The sequence below is a fragment of the Oncorhynchus clarkii genome, chromosome 19 (assembly GCF_045791955.1).
Source record: "Oncorhynchus clarkii lewisi isolate Uvic-CL-2024 chromosome 19, UVic_Ocla_1.0, whole genome shotgun sequence".
NCBI lineage: Eukaryota > Metazoa > Chordata > Actinopteri > Salmoniformes > Salmonidae > Oncorhynchus > Oncorhynchus clarkii.
Window position 1 is genome coordinate 50,776,838 of NC_092165.1, and position 20,894 is coordinate 50,797,731.

The following is a 20,894-nucleotide window of genomic DNA, read 5'->3' on the forward strand; positions in this document are numbered from 1 at the left end:
ACGTCAAAGGGCCAGAAATAAACATCGCGAGAAAGTAAACTGTTTTTTTTCTTTCTTCTGCGTGACGCAGTTTACACTCTTTCGAATATATATTAATTATTTTCTCTTTCTTTGTTATGTTGTATTGGATGTATTCAATCATTTTGAATTGATCTCTTTGTGGATTTTTTGTTTGTTTGTGGATTTAACATATCATCCTCATAGGATTAGGTTACATACTGTAGTTTCAGTAGTGCAGTAAATGCATGGGTGGATTTAGTGATTTGGAAGCCCCTGGAGTAACTCCCTGTCAGAAATACTGTGATTAGCAGGGTTCCCCAACTGATGCCCCGTGGGCCAAATCCCACCAGCAATAGTATTTGGCCCCCAAAGCACCAAAATTATGACCCGATGCAAATGCAATGTCCCAAGAAGGAAGTTACCCTACCTAATAATAATAATGCAAAAGTTACATTTAACGTCATTCATGAGGAGAGAATGCGGGACTATTGTTATTTTTTATTTCACCAGGTAGGCCAGTTGAGAACCAGTTTTCACTTACAACTGCGACCTGGCCAAGATAAAGCAAAATGTCAAAAACAACAAAAACAACTAATAAAGCAGGCAGCGGACCATTTTGTGGTGCTGAAACGCAACGCTGCAACGCAATCAATAGTAAGTGCTGAAAATATAGCTAACTTGTTATGCAAGTGTTGCACAGCAACAGATGGAGAACACCTACACCAGTCGAGTAATTCATTTAAACAATCATTTTAATTTGACTTTACAAGAGGGCTTAGTTGTAGTATATTTCTTTCCAAGCCTAGGCCTATATAAAATAACTTAACTGGCTGATGTAGGCTATGAGACTTAACAGCATCTTTCACAATAACAAAAATGTATGGCCTAATAGCATAAGGGTTCAGGGCCAGACCCAGATGCAGACACGGGAGGCAGATGGTTTGAGTGCTTGACATGTATTACATTCAAAAAGGGTAGGCAAGAGAAGGGTCGTGGACAGGCAAAAGGTCAAAATCAGTTCAGAGTCCAGGAGGTACAGAGTGGCAGGCAGGCTCGAGGTCAGGGCAGGCAGACTAGTCAGGCAGGTGGGTACAGAGTCCAGAAAACAGGCAAGGGTCAAAACCGTGAGGACTAGCAAAAGAGAGAATAGCAAAAGCAGGAGACCGGGAAAAACACGCTGGTTGACTTGAAACAGACAAGACAAACTGGCACAGAAAGACAGGAAACACAGGGATAAATACACCATGGGAAATAAGCGACACTTGGAGGGGGTGGAGACAATCATAAGGACAGGTGAAACAGATCAGGGCGTGACAAATAGAAGTGGCATTTCTTTTACATGGCCATTACATTGACATACAATTGCAACTGGCCAAAAATGTAGCATTCTTCAAACACACTAATTTAAACAAAAAAAGGTAATGTCTGTGTCTGAATGTCTGAATCAGGATAGTGTTGATGATTAACTTACAGGAGAACGAGACCAAATCATGGACGCTGGACAGAGTGGATTTCAGTTGTAGCAAAATGGCAGTTTATTGAGTCAAAAGATATCTTGTCCTGCAGTTTTAACGTGCACAGACCTGATTCATATAGCTCAAATGGAGTTAGCTGAAAAAGGGACCTAAACAAAGGTTACAACAGTTTTTATACATAGAATAATGTAGGTGGAGTCTTGTCGTGGTGGTCTTCTGACTGGTCCCGAAGAGTTGGAGGCGGACCTGCTCTAGCCAGAGCAGGAGCCCCATTGGTGCGCAGCAGTCTTCTGCTCTGGGCACCCGACCAGTTGAGGGGGGATGAAGTGTGTGTGTTTATGCAAGAAGGTATTTGTGTGTCAGGGGATCGTGTCTGTGTGTGTCCTGGGGTCGTAAGATAAGAGAACTGAGAGGGGCAGTTTATGGCTGGGAGTAGGGTACTTCCTGTTTGGACAGTCATTGCGTGCAATGACTTGAGTCAGGCGGCTTAATATATGTGCTTGATATATGAGCTATATATATGAATATGTGTATATATGACAATAGCCTGCTCTTGTCAGCTTGAGACCTAAATATCCTTGGATAGCACTCACAATAATGTTATTATTTACTATATACAGTCATATAGGCAGTGGCAGATTTAGGTATAGGCGACATGGGCAGCCGGGGGCGGCACAGGGCGCCAGCACAAAAATAATCGGAATGGTGACATTTGAGCAATCCGTTTTCTATCCTCATTTGCACCTCACATATATTATATAATGTCACCGTGTGTGACTGTGGGTCAATTACCCTCGGAGTTGGCGCCCTGATTCTAGTCTACTCAGAAGTATGAGATGGGGTGGGGAGGGGGGGTTGGGGTAGCTTGACCTCAGGTCTCTGGACTGGAAGCCCGAGGTAGGGGGAGCGGGGGAATCTATCAAATAGTGCACCTCTAACTTTGTACAGTACAAATGCAATTAGTACTGTACAAAGTTCGTAGTGTGACTGATTTGACCGAAATTAATAATTAATGTATGTGTGTTATATTAAACAGAGGAGGGAGTAAAATATAGGCAAGCAATACAAATTTCAGAACAACTACTAGTCGAATAAGACATGGGAGAGATGACGAATTTTGGTAAAGATATTTATTTATAGACTAATACACTTGGAACAAATAGCCAAACCGAAAACTGCAGACATTACTAGTGCCTCCCCCATAATCAAACTGCCATAAAAAAAAGTTATGAAATGCAACCTAACGTGATCATCGACAGCTGCATTGAAGGATACAAACAAAAAAATGCTTTCTGCTACTGAGATCAGTGAAATGTAGGCTAAACTGACAACGGAGAGAAGAAATCTCAACTAGCAAGCAAGTCGCAGCAATGAAGAACTGAGTGCGTGCGCGTTCACGCGAAGGGGAGGAGATACTTCTTGCAGGTGGGAGCCAGTGTTGACAATTTAGCGCTATATTTAGCGAGTATTCAGACCCCTCTAGCGACACATTTTCAAAAAAGCGACTAGCGACAAATCTAGCGACTTTTTCTGGTGTTATTGGAGACCTTTGGAGGCTCTGACGTGAAAGCGCCACTCAGGAGGCGACATATAGCATATTATAAACCGGGTGGTTCTATAGCATATTATAAACCGGGTTGTTCTGTGAAGGAACAATTAAGCTTAATGACAATTGTGTTAGACAACTGTACTGTGTGCTTTAAAGCTATTATCCCAGTTGAAGGGCAGTATGAAACGTGGCAATCCCACATGTCCTATACATTGAAGGAGGGCTATCACTTGGATGCCAATATGTATGTCTTTTATAATGGATAAGCTTTCCTAGAAAACTCATAGCAGAGTGCTGATCTGAAACAGATGTCCCTTGCCTACATAAACTAAAATGTCTAAAAGAGAGTCCAATGCTGGCGAGGGTCCAGAAAAGGTCTCCTCTGTGCAGGTCACTATTGAATAAACTCTGGGTGAATGCTTAACAGTTGTCGACTACAAGAGCTGATTTTTCTACAACAGTTCGAGCCCAGAATACTGATTAGCTGACAGCCGTGGTATATCAGACGTATACCAGGGGTATGACAAAACATTATTACTGCTCTAATTACGTCGGTAATCTGTGTCATGATGTGGCCCTTTCAGGGTGTAGATTGTGGCTCCCACCACATTGGCTACACGGCTGGAAATGGTTAAACTCTTGAGACTATTGATCCCTACAGAATAAGTGCAATCTTAGAGGTATAATTACTAGTCTGCAGCTGGAAATGATGTAAAACTAGGATGAGAATACAGACAACCGCCAAAGCATCTATTCTATGAGAACATTTCTGAATGTTACTCTGAAGTACACATTCTAGCCACGTACAACCAGAAAGACTTTGTGACTTGAATGAAAGTTAACCAGAGACTCTGATGAACCCTACAGGACGATCGAGGATTCCAACAGAGAAGACAACCACGACATACGAGCGCAAACATATATACATTGCAATTATTCTCGAATGAGCGCCTTTTCATGTGCAAAGGATTAGCATTTCAATTAATATAATTATAAACGTTGTAGTGAATCCATGTTTCCTTTCCCTCTCTTTCTCAGTCCACACCCCCTTCCCTTTGTCTACCAAGCCATCATACTAGGTACTTTTTCATCATTGTTAGTAACCAATATCTACTGTTTGTTTTGATGTATTTCTGTGATTATTTAGTTAGTTAGTAAATACATAATTAAGGCAATTTGTATATTGCTGATTCATAATTTATGCTAGAGTTCGTGTAGATAACCAAGAATTTTACAACATTCAGATGAGACTGATAGAAGGTAAAGAATAATTAATGATTGACTGCTGTTGATATAAAAGATCTTCAGATCTTTAAGAGTGGATTCGGGAGATAGCCGCTCTATATAAACTAATGCTTCCGTGGTGCCCCGGATTCCTAATGAGTTAGTTATTGCCTGATTCATTTAATCAAATAATTAAACGTTAGGTAATCGATTTGAAAATAGCATGTCATCACATTAAGGATAGTAAAGACACAACACCTGTTTATAGTAGCAATAAGGCTCATTGGGTTTGTGGTATATGGCCAATATAACACGGCTAAGTGCTGTATCCAGGCACTCAGTGTTGCACATAAGAACATCCCTTAGCAGTGGTATATTGGCCATATACCACACCCCCTCAGGCCTTATTGCTTAATTATCCTGGGCCACTGGTTGGATTTGATTTGCTGTACACACTCAAACATATTCACTCTCCTCCCTCTAAGTCTCCCAGACTTTTATAAAAACAAAACGTGTCATCCCCCTATTCCCAGGTGAGTCTGCTGGGCCATGGAAGTCTGGAGCACTATAGCAAAACGGCCACCATGTTGTCAGGTATCAGCAGACAGTTCCCTGATGAAGGATGTAACGATCAAGGCTTTAAAAAATAAACTACTCTTGTAAAAAATGTTATTTTTACTAACTACATCTGACAACACGCAGACTTTCTCCATCAAGAAAACAGAGCTTATGATTCAAAAAGGTTTAAAATCAATGAATGTCTCTGTCACGTTCTGACCTTAGTTCCTTTGTTTTGTCTTTGTTTTAGTATGGTCAGGGTGTGAGTTGGGGTGGGTAGTCTATGTTCTTTTTTCTATGTTGTGTTTATGTGTTTGGCCTAGTATGGTTCTCAATCAGAGGCAGGTGTTGTTCGTTGTCTCTGATTGAGAATCATACTTAGGTAGCCTTTTCCCACCTGTGTTTTGATGGGTGGTTATTTTCCACTTCAGTGTTTTCACCATTCGGGACTGTTTCGGTTTTCATTTTGATTCTCTTGTTCTTTTGTATTTTGTATTAATTTCTCATTAAAATACATTATGGATATGTACCACGCTGCATTTTGGTCCTCCTCTCCTTCCACCGAAGTCAACCGTTACAGTCTCATACCTAGGGTGAATATATTTGTATTAATGTATATAAGACATCACACAGGTATGCCAAGTGAAATATATATCCCAAACAAGACTAAAGAATAGGACAAATAGGCTGCGTTTAGACTGGCAGCCCAATTCTGATATTTTTTTCACAAGTTGGTATTTTGACCAATCAGATCAGCTCTGAAAAATAACTGTTAATATTTCAGTTGTTACATACATCTTAAATGGCTACTAGACACTCTTGCTGTCAACAAAGGGGAAGCTACCACTGAAGGCCTATGGCGATTTTTCAGTAGCATATTGTGAAATATTAATGTAATAAAACAATCATTAAAAGCTTTAAAGGAAACCACACCTGTATAACATAAGAAAAGCCAATATACAAAATAAATAGACACACATTGTAATCCAGATGCATGCCTGGATAAGACGTGTCAGAATCAATATAATGAATGTACTTAATATGACTATAGCCTGGTGGGTGCTGATATAATCTATATAATGAATGTACTTGTGACTGCAGCCTGGTAAAGGCCCCTATAATTATTTTTTACCAAACTGTCACAGTTGCGCCACCAATATAATCAGTTCAATGATTTGTAGAGTGTTAAATTATTTGTAGAGGCGGGAAAATGCCCACCTCAAACAACAGTGGCGCGAAGCCAAAAATAGTTGATCATTAACATAAAGAAGAGTAACTATGTATGTGATGTAAGGATGAAAACTGTATACAGGGAGTGTGCCGAGGCTGGGAAGACCGTTGATCCATGGACCAGCTCGGCTTGTTACTTTGTAATAAAGTCTACCTTGAAGTTTCGGTATCCGAGAAATATTATTGGACGAATATTTCTACGACAGCCCACGTATTCAGTCGGGCAACTTGAAGCAGATGTGTCACCATCCAGGCTCTTGTTACAGCATGTGACAGTGATAGAGCGTGTGCAGATTCAAAATCTGCAAGTGTATTTTTGATTCGAACCAGAATATTGATAGCCATACATGGACTTGCAATAATTCTGAAAATAAATTATGTTTGCAAATCTTATTGAATGTATTCATATGTCACAAGTTTGCGACTGTTGTTAAATCTTTCACACATCATGATACAAGCTCGCAAAATTAAATTACGCATTTGCGAAACGTACTTGCAACCACGAATCTCAATGTGCGACCACAAAATAAAAAATAAACTCACTTAGTTCTGTCAGCATTATAATCCCATAGACATTCAGCCTCTTGCAAATTGAAGAGAAAATTATAAAAACTCAGAGAGACAAAAGATACATTATTTTATGTTTTTGTCTTGGTCAATTCTTCGGGGAAGCCTGGCCTCCCTTGGCGTCCATGAATACACGTCACTGCCGCAGTGGGCTAAAATTTTGTTCAAGGGCTATATCGGGATTTGCTTTCGGACCAACAGTCACCCATCCACCTGTGTTTCGTGGGTGTTTATTTTCTGTTTTATGTGTCATCACTAGACAGGACTGTTTCGTTTGTTCGTTCTTCCTAGTTGTTATTTTGTTTAGTGTTCAGGTTTGATTATATTAAAAATCATGAACACTTACCACGCTGCACCTTGGTCCTCACCTTATTCCACCGACGACGGCCGTTACAACAATCCAGAAAAATGCATGTCAAAAATGTTATGAATTGATTTGCATTTTATTGAGGGAAATAAGTATTTGACCCCCTCTCAATCAGAAAGATTTCTGGCTCCCTTGTGTCTTTTATATAGGTAACGAGCTGAGATTAGGAGCACACTCTTAAAGGGAGTGCTCCTAATCTCAGTTTGTTACCTGTATGAAAGACACCTGTCCACAGAAGCAATCAATCAGATTCCAAACTCTCCACCATGGCCAAGACCAAAGAACTCTCCAAGGATGTCAGGGACAAGATTGTAGACCTACACAAGGCTGGAATGGGCTACAAGACCATTGCCAAGCAGCTTGGTGAGAAGGTGACAACAGTTGGTGCAATTATTCGCAAATGGAAGAAACACAAAAGAACTGTCAATCTCCCTCGGCCTGGGGCTCCATGCAAGATCTCACCTCGTGGAGTTGCAATGATCATGAGAATGGTGAGGAGTCAGCCCAGAACTACACGGGAGGATCTTGTCAATGATCTCAAGGCAGCTGGAACCATAGTCACCAAGAAAACAATTGGTAACACACTACGCCGTGAAGGACTGAAATCCTGCAGTGCCCGCAAGGTCCCCCTGCTCAAGAAAGCACATATACATGCCTGTCTGAAGTTTGCCAATGAACATCTGAATGATTCAGAGGACAACTGGGTGGAAGTGTTGTGGTCAGATGAGACCAAAATTGAGCTCTTTGGCATCAACTCAACTCGCTGTGTTTGGAGGAGGAGGAATGCTGCCTATGACCCCAAGAACACCACCCCCCCCCATCAAACATGGAGGTGGAAACATTGTGGGTGTTTTTCTGCTAAGGGGACAGGACAACTTCACCGCATCAAAGGGACGATGGGCGGGGCCATGTACCGTCAAATCTTGGGTGAGAACCTCCTTCCCTCAGCCAGGGCATTGAAAATTGGTCGTGAATGGGTATTACAGCATGACAATGACCCAAAACACACAGCCATGGTAACAAAGGAGTGGCTCAAGAAGAAGCACATTAATAAGACATGCATTTTCATTTGCATTATACATGTATGTATGTGTCATTATAGGCTTAAGGAAAGCCATTACATGATAGGCTTAAGTATAAGTACCCTTAGACATGCACCTGCATTAGGAGTGTATGTCTATACATTTTTTTAAATCGTTGCTATGGTTACACCACCAACAGAATCTATGCCCTGAAGTCTGTGCCAATAAGAGGAGGGGAAACCAAGTAAAGATGGGCATAAACAAGTTAGAGGTAAGACAAAGAGGTAAAGGTGGCTGAATACCAAAGGGTGTGGATCATTTACATAAAGAGGAGTGACTATGTATATGATGTAAGGATGAAACTGTATAAAAGGAGTGTGCCGAGACTTGGGAAGGCTGTTGCTCCATGGAGCAGCTCGGCTTGTTACTTTGTAATAAAGTCTATACTGAACTCACAAGCTCCGGTATCTGAGAGATATTATTGAACTAATATTTCTACGACACCAGCTATCTAAATGTGTAGTAATCATGGCCGAATTACTGACCAGGCATGCAGGGCATATGTCCAGAGGCACTGACCTCCAAGGGGCCCCCATTGATTTTGTTAGTCACTCTCACTCAGATATCATATTAACATGGCATAAGTCATGGCAAAATGTGTAGAAGTGAAAGAAAATGGCTGTAAAACCGCAGCCAAAAAATGTGTTCTGTAAAGCAAACAAATGTGTTTACCATTTTTTTGTTAACAGATCCCTCTGTAGGTATTAAATGATAGTTTTTAATCCTAGTGCTGAGTTAATGTGAGATAATCCCTCCCCGTTTCGTTCTGATAAACCGTTTCAGTTGCAAGACCTACTGACTACACCCCAAGCTGATTGTCAGGCAATCAGACTATGACACCTCTGGTTCACCATCTGAGATTAATGCCATACATTTGTTTGGTACATTTCATGTCACAAGCTCTACAAGTCAGAATTTTGATTTAAAATGATGTAACTTTTTGGGTGACCTGACCACATTAATCTGTTCTATGTGCGTTATTTTTTTCAGGTGCAGCTGACCAAATTCACGTAGAAATGGTAGTTAAAGGTCTATCTTTCTCATTGAAAGCAAGTATAAGATACGGTAGATCTGTTCTATGTACATTTCTATGCTTCCCTATGCTTAAGTTTTTTTTGCGTCTTAACTCTAGGTTTTGTAAACCAACTTCAAACAAGTTGAAAGTAGAATATTTGTTGTTATTGAAAAGAGATTTCATAGCAGTTTAGATGGTACAATGATTCTCTACACCAGGTATTCCCAAACTGGGGAACACGCAATGCCATCGGGGGTACGGCAAATAAAAATCTGATTCACTTTTTCAAACAGTCAATTTATATTTTCCAACGGGGCTATACATTTGGGCGAGGTTTATCTCTCGCCTGAGTAGCCCCGTTTCACTGCCAAAAATAAAATGAAACCATCTAGTGTTCAGCGAAATAACACCACAATGTCAAATACAGGTTGCCTAGTCAAACAACTAACATTCAATCACATTAACCGTTAGTCTCTAACGGTATGTAGCCAAACGTAGCTGCTGCTCATGTTGATATCTGTTCTGATGGCGCAAAAGCCATGACAGGGAGACATAGTGGAGAGATAATGCGAGTGCAAGCAGTTGCTCCCGACGCCACTTGGGTACACTGCAGCATCCACCGAGAGGCTCTTGCCGCCAAGGGAATGCCTGACAGCTTGAAATAAGTTTTGGACATTACAGTGAAAATGGTTAACTTTGTTAGAGCAAGGCCCCTGAACTCTCATGTATTTTCCTCACTATGCAATGATCTGTGTAGCGACCTTGTAACGCTTTTACAACATACAGAAGTGCGCTGGGGCAAAGTATTGACAAGTTATTTTGAATTGAGAGATGAGCTTAAAGTTTTCTTTACTGACCATAATTTTCACTTGTCTGGCCGCTTGCATGCATTTCTCACACGACTGGCATATCTGGATGATGTTTTTTCTCACCTGAATGATCTGAATCTAGGATTACAGGGACTCTCCGCAACTATAATCAATGTGCGGGACAAAATTGGCCCAGCGTCGTCCAAGTTTGGCTGGTGTAGGCTGTCATTGTAAATAAGAATTTGTTCTTAGCTGACTTGCCTAGTTAAATAAAGGTTTAAAAAAATGAACTCCTTCACTTTGTTGATTGCCCCCAAAATATCTGTCTGTTCTTCAGTTTGATCCCGGTGTCAGCATTAACGTTGTTTTGTTTCCCCTGTCCAAACGCTGTCTGTGTTTTGTTTCATGTCCATTATTTATTAAATGTTCACTTCCTGTACTTGCTTCTCGTCTCCCAGCATCTGTCCTTACACTCAAACTACTTTCAGTATATCCACTGAATAGCCTTATATGTAGCACAAACTTCTATTTGTTCATTTTCATCATGTTATTTCACATTAGTTTTCAATGTTTAATTTCAATAGCTCTCTGGTCATGTGACCTTCAACCTTCAAACTGCTGTCAGAATATCCACTCACAAGCCTTATACAGTGCCTTGCGAAAGTATTCGGCCCCCTTGAACTTTGCGACCTTTTGCCACATTTCAGGCTTCAAACATAAAGATATAAAACTGTATTTTTTTGTGAAGAATCAATAACAAGTGGGACACAATCATGAAGTGGAACGACATTTATTGGATATTTCAAACTTTTTTAACAAATCAAAAACTGAAAAATTGGGCGTGCAAAATTATTCAGCCCCTTTACTTTCAGTGCAGCAAACTCTCTCCAGAAGTTCAGTGAGGATCTCTGAATGATCCAATGTTGACCTAAATGACTAATGATGATAAATACAATCCACCTGTGTGTAATCAAGTCTCCGTATAAATGCACCTGCACTGTGATAGTCTCAGAGGTCCGTTAAAAGCGCAGAGAGCATCATGAAGAACAAGGAACACACCAGGCAGGTCCGAGATACTGTTGTGAAGAAGTTTAAAGCCGGATTTGGATACAAAAAGATTTCCCAAGCTTTAAACATCCCAAGGAGCACTGTGCAAGCGATAATATTGAAATGGAAGGAGTATCAGACCACTGCAAATCTACCAAGACCTGGCCGTCCCTCTAAACTTTCAGCTCATACAAGGAGAAGACTGATCAGAGATGCAGCCAAGAGGCCCATGATCACTCTGGATGAAATGCAGAGATCTACAGCTGAGGTGGGAGACTCTGTCCATAGGACAACAATCAGTCGTATATTGCACAAATCTGGCCTTTATGGAAGAGTGGCAAGAAGAAAGCCATTTCTTAAAGATATCCATAAAAAGTGTTGTTTAAAGTTTGCCACAAGCCACCTGGGAGACACACCAAACATGTGGAAGAAGGTGCTCTGGTCAGATGAAACCAAAATTGAACTTTTTGGCAACAATGCAAAACGTTATGTTTGGCGTAAAAGCAACACAGCTGAACACACCATACCCACTGTCAAACATGGTGGTGGCAGCATCATGGTTTGGGCCTGCTTTTCTTCAGCAGGGACAGGGAAGGTGGTTAAAATTGATGGGAAGATGGATGGAGCCAAATACAGGACCATTCTGGAAGAAAACCTGATGGAGTCTGCAAAAGACCTGAGACTGGAACGGAGATTTGTCTTCCAACAAGACAATGATCCAAAACATAAAGCAAAATCTACAATGGAATGGTTCAAAAATAAACATATCCAGGTGTTAGAATGGCCAAGTCAAAGTCCAGACCTGAATCCAATCGAGAATCTGTGGAAAGAACTGAAAACTGCTGTTCACAAATGCTCTCCATCCAACCTCACTGAGCTTGAGCTGTTTTGCAAGGAATGGGAAAAAATTTCAGTCTCTCGATGTGCAAAACTGATAGACATACCCCAAGTGACTTACAGCTGTAATCGCAGCAAAAGGTAGCGCTACAAAGTATTAACTTAAGGGGGCTGAATAATTTTGCACGCCCAATTTTTCAGTTTTTGATTTGTTAAAAAAGTTTGAAATATCCAATAAATGTCGTTCCACTTCATGATTGTGTCCCACTTGTTGTTGATTCTTCACAAAAAAATACAGTTTTATATCTTTATGTTTGAAGCCTGAAATGTGGCAAAAGGTCGCAAAGTTCAAGGGGGCCAAATACTTTCGCAAGGCACTGTATATTGCACACTTGTTTGTCCATTTTCATCTCACACGATTTTACATATTTTTCAAACTTTCACATTTCAATAGTTCCTTGGTCATGTGACCTACTGGACTCAAACAAGGTTCAGAATGTCCACTGACTACCCCTCTATATTCCACACCCTTTAGTTTGTCCATTTTCAGCTCACGTAGTTTTACACAAATGACATTTTTTCATTTCAATAGTTCCCTGGTCATGTGACCTACAACCCTCAAACTACTTCAAAGTATTTTTACTTAGTTACTTTACTCCACTGCATAGTATAGACAACATACATATAAGTCACAAGTACATTTTCATATAAAAGCCATACTGTTAGTGGCTCTCTTGGTTGAGACGTAAACACTCCAGTGTTTAGAGTCTGCACCCTGATGGCAGTACTGCATATTCATTGTCCAGTGTGTTTGATCAAAAATGATTGTTTTTAACTCTCTAACGTGTGCAGTCTTTATAAATGTCTCCGAGGCCTTCCCTACAATCATACCACTGACCTACACAACTCTATAGGCTAGGGTATTCTGACTTACCCACGAGGGAGCCAAACCAGGCAACTTCACTAAATGTTAAGACGGGTTCAATAAAACATCTGGAAAACAGTATCATTCAGCCGTCTAAGTTTGCACAGGAAGCACATGTTTATTTGGCTGACTCATCAGAAAACCAGCTAAATTAATAATACATGGGAGACGGTTACAACTGGACAGACAGGTCTGAAAACAACGTTTTGCCCTTAGTGCCAAGGTACTACATGCACAGTAGACGTGAAACAATTGTAGATATTGTAGACAGAATAGGTAGGTATACTGCCCCTCATCCTGGACAAGAGTCGTTGTCAGACCAGGCCTTCTGGTATTTTCTGTGTAACTAAACGCTTACTGGTAAAATGAGGACTCAGACACAAGGTTGGTTGACTTCAGTAGTCTTGGTTTTATTCGGTCAGGTAGAGAAGAACTATAGCCCTAGCAGGCAAACAGAACAAGGACAAAACCTGCCCCAACACACACACACGCATAAATCAGTGAAACACAGAGAAGCCACGTCACTCCATCTTTCTGTGTGTTTTGAACTCAAACACCTATTTCTTACAAGCAGCAAGCACTGCTTTGTCAATCTCAGGTAAGTAATGTTGCTGCACATTCCTTAAAAACAGATCCAGCAAAACTGTTGGATTACTGGAATACTGCACATTACGGTTCACAAATGAAGAATTTCTGAAACCGTTCATAAGTGCTGATTCTCTTGAAACAAAGTTTCTGACGATGTGCTTGAAAACTAAACAGAGAAAGGACATTGAACTTACCGGAACATCCATAACAATGCAGTCAGGCTTTTTATTAAGAAAGAAAAACACAGGCACACACCAGCACACACACGGGCATGGAACGCACACACACGGGCATGAAACGCACACACACGGGCATGAAAAATACAACACCCACCACATACACACAGGCATGGAACACCCACCACACACACACAGGGGAGAAGAGGCATTTGTATCCTACTCTACACAAACTGCACAACCGCTGGCGAGTTTATTAAAGCCGAGGCGACATTATTTGACAATAAAGTAACGGTCTCTTAAAAGACTCTACAGTCCCAGTCAGACAGAGGGTGGTCATTATCGGGCCATGCTGCAAAGGTAGAAGGAAGGACAAATCTAACCTTCAGCCTAATTAAGATGTTGCTGATATAGCCAATTTTCTCTTTGCAGCATGACCATTAGTGAGAACACCAGTGGAGTGCCAATACTGATGACCTGGGGTAAGGGGTCGGGTCAGAGGAGGTCACACATTATATGACAGAGAACTGGATGCCATGTTTGTTGAGGCGCTCCACCAGCGTGGTTCTGGAAAAAGCTGCTCCTGGGGTGTACACACCACCCCTAAAGAGAGAGACAGAGAGACAGAATAGGAGAGAGGGAAAGAAAATGCATCAGATGTAATACAGTACCCTGGTTGTGTGTGTGTGTGTGTGTGTGTGTGTGTAACTCACTTCTTGGGGAGGGCTGTGGGTTCGTTCAGGATGGTGATGGCAGCCTGTACCATGGCGATGGGCGTGGCCACGTAGCCTGCCTCTGAAACAGGGAGAGAAGCATTGTGTTATACCCAGCAGCGGCCGCAGGTTAGGTGGAGTAGGGGTTAATAAATAGTCCTTGGGTGTGTGCGTTTGTGTGGATGTGTATTTAAGTACCAGGTCCTTGGACTAGTGTGTTTGTGTATTTAAGTACCAGGTCCTTGGACTAGTGTGTTTGTGTATTTAAGTACCAGGTCCTTGGACTAGTGTGTTTGTGTATTTAAGTACCAGGTCCTTGGACTAGTGTGTTTGTGTATTTAAGTACCAGGTCCTTGGACTAGTGTGTTTGTGTATTTAAGTACCAGGTCCTTGGACTAGTGTGTTTGTGTATTTAAGTACCAGGTCCTTGGACTAGTGTGTTTGTGTATTTAAGTACCAGGTCCTTGGACTAGTGTGTTTGTGTATTTAAGTACCAGGTCCTTGGACTAGTGTGTTTGTGTATTTAAGTACCTGGTCCTTGGACTAGTGTGTTTGTGTATTTAAGTACCTGGTCCTTGGACTAGTGTGTTTGTGTATTTAAGTACCTGGTCCTTGGACTAGTGTGTTTGTGTATTTAAGTACCAGGTCCTTGGACTAGTGTGTTTGTGTATTTAAGTACCTGGTCCTTGGACTAGTGTGTTTGTGTATTTAAGTACCAGGTCCTTGGACTAGTGTGTTTGTGTATTTAAGTACCTGGTCCTTGGACTAGTGTGTTTGTGTATTTAAGTACCAGGTCCTTGGACTAGTGTGTTTAAGTACCTGGTCCTTGGACTAGTGTGCGGATCTTAGCGTTGGGTCGTCCCTGGCTGGGGTCCTGTCCCTCAGTGTAGCCCTCTCCATAGAACGCAAACTGGAAGGATGAACCCTCCATCTGAGACACACACAAACACACCAATCACTGACTAGGAGCACCAGCCTCCAGTTGAGTGACAAACACACCAATCAATGTCAATTTCACAAACAAATTAAAGTTCAACATACCAGTAGATGTGTATTGTTAAAATGTATGAGTAACATCTCTCAAGAGATGGATAAAACTGTACCTGCTTTCTGGTTGGTCCATCCTTGGAGAAGAAACCAAAGGAGAAAAACTCTGGAAACTAAATACAGGAGAGGATGGAAGGTTTTAGGTTTTCCTTTCGTGTGTGTCTATAACAACGTGTCTGTCAGTGTGTCCTAGTTCACCTTAATCAGCAGGTTTCGTCCAAAGTCGAATTTGACCAGGAACCAGAACATCATCCCGGCAAACAGCATCTTGGCGATGTTGGCCACACCTCCTACTCCTGCATATGCACCATACTGGACCTGGGGTCAGACAAAAGGTCAAACAGAAGTCTCTCCCAAACCAACCACTTGCCCTCCATTGTATCATGTTGCTAAGGATACTCAGAGGGTGCCATCCAGAGTGGCGAGGGGATCAATAAACCAACGACTGGACACAATCCTTTATTTAAAAAATAAAACAGAATGAAATTCCCTGTTGTTTTACAAGATATAAAACAGTTAAACATTTCATTTGGGAGGCATTTGATTTGTTACTTGTGTCAACCCTTGAAATCAGACAAACGAACGTGAAATAATTAGACACACCTCTCCATTCTTTTGTATTGAGTTGCACAAACTCCAAACATATCGCGGAGCACTTTCCTCTTGAGACGACAACCTTGATGGCTGGCTGAAGTGACTATCGGAAGGTTAAATTAGCCCCTACACACCATGTGTCAAACTCATTTCACAGAGGGTTGAGTGTGTCTTTTAGTTTTTCCTTTCAATTAAGACCTAGACAACCAGGTGAGGGGAGTTCCTTACTAATTAGTGACCTTAATTCATCAATCAAGTAGAGAGGAGGAGAAAACACGCGGACACTCAGCCCTCTGTGGAATGAGTTTGACACGTGCTCTACACCCTCAATTTTCACTCCCTAAGCTTTGGCATGGTTGTGCATAGTACGGAGGCTCGCGGGAACGTGCAAATGGATGGGCGAGGGGAAGGGGGTGATTTGGTATTTAGGTGAGGTTCTTAAACATGGACTTTTCCTCAACAGGCCCCATGTCTCATCCTTACAAATATTACACATAAATAAGGCTTACATAAAAAAAAATGTACTCAATTATCCCTTGTAACAAAGTTTGTAGCACACAGTATTCAGGTCATTACTCTGATATCCTATCCACAAAAGCATTTATTAGGATACATTCCATTTCAAAACTAAGTTTGAACATTAGAGCCACAACACAAAATGGCACTGGGCTCATGACAATGAGAATACACATTGATCGGTGTCTGCGTGTATGTACTGTATTTGTGTGACCTACAGGTGTTTCCTGGTGTTCCTCCAGTAGAAAGCGTTGAGATCTCTTCACCACCGAGGGGTCGGCTCCCATGAACGGGACTGCATACTGCTGAACCTCATTACTATAGAACAGGGCACTCCTATTCACACAAACAAACAATAGAAAGTAACGTTATCCAACATACACACACATGCACGCGCAAACACACAAACACACACAGGCCCCTGTACCTGCGTTTGATCTTTGAGCCCACCACAGGGAGAGGTTTGTGTCCAAACTTCTTCCTGAGGCTCCGCAGCTTGCCGCTGTCAGCAAAACCATAGATGGCCGACTTCCATGTCCCGTCGTTGATAGAGCCACCCTGAGACAGAGAGAGACAACCGAATATCAACAAACATTCTTTAATCAAGATTGTACCTAATAATGTTACACAAGGATGAAGCAGGGATTACAAGGATGAGGCCGGGGCAGTGTGAGGGTTTATGGGTAATGGAGTCTAACCTCAGGTCCTGTGCTGGCTGTCAGGAAGCTCTCCACAGCTGTAAGTGTCCCTGTAGCGAGAGACACACAAATGTGACACAACCACCCAATGGAGAGAACACACACATAAACAAACAGATAAAGGGACACAAACACACCTTTGAATTGTTCCCTGGTGTAAAGGACTCCCATGTCTGCAGGTATGGAATCAAAGCCACAAGCCCCCACGATGTACACTCCCTTATCAGCTGCCTGGCTGTTGTAATTCAACTGCATACTCTCTAGGAACTACACACACACACACACACACACACACACACACACACACACACACACACACACACACACACACACACACACACACACACACACACACACACACACACACACACACACACACACACACACACACACACACACACACACACACACACACACACACACACACGTTGTGGTGGTAGAGCATGTGATTGTATTGATGTTGTGGAGAAAACAGGCAGGGTAGGCTGAAATATTTACGAGGACAGCATGGTGTCCAGCAGCCTTCCCATTTAACTTAGTGGTGTGTGTGAGATACTGCTTCAACCTATCAAGTCCTGTCCGGTCTGTGATAGGGTGTAGAGGGTTGAGGCCTGGTGACTTTGTTGTTACATTGTCTTACCTGGGGTTCTCCACAGATGTCAATGCAGTGTGCGCTGTTCTCCACGCATGCCTTCACCACAGGCTCACCCCAGAACCTGTACTACACAAACAGCATTATCATCTAAAATATGACACCTCACTCACTAAGGTGTTAATGTTACAACAGCAAAAACTCAATTATATATATATATATATATATATATATATATATATATATATTACACATACATACAGTGGGAGAACAAGTATTTGATACACTCCCGATTTTGCAGGTTTTCATGTAGAGGTCTAAGTAAATTAATTATTTAAAAATCATACAATGTGATTTTCTGGATTTTTGTTTTAGATTCTGTCTCTCACAGTTGAAGTGTACCTATGATAAAAATTACAGACCTCTACATGCTTTGTAAGTAGGAAAACCTGCAAAATCGGTAGTGTATCAAATACTTGTTCTCCCCACTGTGTGTGTGATATACACACACACACACACACACACACAGCCTCATGTTATACTCGCAGGTATCCTTTTTCTCTGGACTGGCTAATCGTGTGCGTATGCGTGCTGACATACAGTACAAGGTGCACTAGTGATAGCCACCGTCATCATTGCTGGCGTTTCACAAGTTGCAAAGTCATGTCCTCACTGCTATCAGACCTCATTCTGCAAAGTCATGTCCTCACTGCTATCAGACCTCATTCTGCAAAGTCATGTCCTCACTGCTATCAGACCTCATTCTGCAAAGTCATGTCCTCACTGCTATCAGACCTCATTCTGCAAAGTCATGTCCTCACTGCTATTAGACCTCATTCTGCAGCTCCATGGCACAACAGGAGGGCAGAGTGGTGATCAGGACTGACATCAAAACACTCTTCCATACTAATATCTGAATTCTAACAATGGAAGAGGCAGCATTGATATCCCTCTTCATTTCTGACAATCACACTCATTGTGTCTCTGCAGCACTTACAGTATGTGTCTGTGTGTGTGCTGTGGTGTGTGGCATCTCCACAGTCAGTACTTACTGGCCCCACACAGTTGAGAACAATAACAGCCTGTTTGCACATGGCGGCCAGAGAATCAGGCTCTCCCACATCAGCCACAATGACCTCCACCGCAGTCCTCAGCTCTGGCTTACCTGAAACACACAGCAGAGGAGTCAGTCATTTCACCATTATATTATTAACACATTTACAAATACAACACACTTCATTATGTGTTGAACAAACTACAATACATTGTACAACAATGATCTGGTTTAAAATAGCTCAGTGACCAAAAAGTAATTGGGTGGGCCAGTGTGGCTGACCCTTTGTTTGGCAGACCCCTGAATTGAATTCTGAATGTGTAGCCTATCCTTCAAAGTACAACATTGCTATCTGTTTTTACCCCCAAGCCTCTGTGTCACTGTTTCCTTCAATCTAGTTCAGATACATTTCCAAGTGTTAAAGTGTGTCACCTCTTGGAAAATTAGTCAGAATGAGGACTAAAAGAGAACCTAATAAAATAAAATCAGCCTTTTTTATTCTGGTTCAATAAAGTACCTTTGAAGAGCATCATGAACAGTACACCGTCAGGTATCTTTCCTGTGCAGTTTTGCATTTGCCCCCAGTATAAGTTATACTACTAGCCTACTGTAATTACCAAACATGAACTGCTGTAGGTTATGTACACACTGAATGCTGTGCCATATACTTGACATAGCCATAACAGATAGAAAAATACTGCCTGATTGAAATCTCAATGATGGAGGAAAAACAAGGGGTCAGTAGATGGATGAACGATTATAAAACATTGCAGTCACAATGTACACAAATGCCAAACTATGCTATGGGTCTGTTGCATATTCCAAACAAACTCTCTGAAGTACCTGAGAATGTGTATTATTTTGCCATATAGCCCATTACAACTGTGTCTAGAATGGCAAGCTGGCCACAGCTATAGAGCAGGAGACAGAGTCAACATTGAGGCCAGGGGTGGGAAGGTTGAGGCTATATCCCGATTTGGGTATTTTTCATCAGCTGTTGTCGAGGGCTATCCCAGGAGGGCAGCAAGAACGGCTCCATTCTCCTAATCTCAACCCTATTAGAACCCATCCCTTTCCTGGAAAGCCAGCCACACACTAATCAAAAACGGAATTAAAATGTAATGTATTAAGTGTTGCATAGAGCAACTTTGTAGAGTGTAAGCTATCTGGTCTAACAACATATATCTTTCCAGCTACCACAACTACTGAAACACATAAGTGACTAAATCAAATCAAATTGTATTGGTCACATACATGTTTAGCAGATGTTATTGTGAGTGTAGGGAAATGCTTGTTTCTAGCTCTAACACTGCAATTATATCTAACAATTTCACACCAACACACACATCTAAAGTAAAGTCATGGAATTAATATATACATTTGTCTGTGCACTTGAGTTATATTTTTTTCGAAGCCTATGGCATACTGAGTGCAGAACATCCTTGGTCAAAACACTTGGTTAAATGATACAGTGACTCCTTGTTCCAAGTTAAATCAGGTGAGTTTGCTGGCTGGCACGACACAGTAGACACACTGTGTGACACCCAGCTAGCAAACTTCCTTGAATCCCTCTGTGAAATCCAATGACAATGGTGTCAGTCAGCTAACTAGACCAAAGATCCTCACTGGCTTGACATATATCCAGATTTAACTAATTCAATGTGTAACAAACTGTATTAGCTAGTTTGCTAAGGTTACATGTCAATGAGACCAGTAACGTTACGTACCGAGGGCTCCGGCGGCCTGCTCTAGAACTTTGTCCAGTTTCTGTCTGCTTCTCCCAGCCACAGCCCATTTCAGCGTCCCATTCGGGCCCTCCGACACGATCCTGGCCACCTCTTCAACCACGAACTGCCCGGTGAAACCCGAAGCTCCGAAAATAACAATGTGATAAGGTCTGCTAGAGGAGGTATCCACCTTCGCCATAGTTACAAATAGCTAGTTATACTCAAGGAAACACACAGCACAAGGGGCGAAACCAGGAATAAGCGTACAAGAAATGTGCTCGTACAAGTCATATAGCAAAGCTGTGACTTCCGTAGTCTGATGATGATGCTGCTCGGTCGACGCAATGATCTAATCACCAAAACACCGGTGATGCAAATAGTCTACATGCACAAACTAAGCTTTTTATTTATGCTAGTTTAAATATATATTTTTGTATTTGTTATAACATGTTATTTGATCTCATTAACCACCCGATTAGAATACAAACACGATTAGAATACAAA

General features: G+C 41.6%; 1 protein-coding gene across 1 annotated transcript; it reads right to left on the reverse strand.

The window, feature by feature from the left end:
* Positions 1 to 13,070: 13,070 nt before the first annotated feature.
* Positions 13,071 to 20,891, reverse strand: LOC139375354 (saccharopine dehydrogenase-like oxidoreductase). The gene is made up of 12 exons (XM_071117057.1): positions 20,391 to 20,891; positions 18,662 to 18,774; positions 17,658 to 17,738; positions 17,155 to 17,284; positions 17,018 to 17,067; positions 16,747 to 16,877; positions 16,538 to 16,655; positions 15,408 to 15,527; positions 15,266 to 15,322; positions 14,982 to 15,093; positions 14,163 to 14,244; positions 13,071 to 14,052 (listed from the first exon to the last, which is right to left on the reverse strand). Exons 1-12 carry the CDS (start codon positions 20,587 to 20,589, stop codon positions 13,962 to 13,964), a joined length of 1,284 nt encoding a protein of 427 aa, XP_070973158.1. The 5' UTR covers positions 20,590 to 20,891; the 3' UTR covers positions 13,071 to 13,961.
* Between the last annotated feature and the right edge of the window lie 3 nt (positions 20,892 to 20,894).

Bases quoted from the DNA above. Each gene is read 5' to 3' on its own strand.
- LOC139375354 (XM_071117057.1), bottom strand. From the start codon at position 20,589: ATGGCGAAGGTGGATACCTCCTCTAGCAGACCTTATCACATTGTTATT. The intron at 15,323-15,407 runs GTGAACTAGGAC...TCCTGTATTTAG, and splicing joins GACGAAACCTGCTGATTAAG to TTTCCAGAGTTTTTCTCCTT. The intron at 14,245-14,981 runs GTACTTAAACAC...TCCCTGTTTCAG, and splicing joins CACACTAGTCCAAGGACCAG to AGGCAGGCTACGTGGCCACG.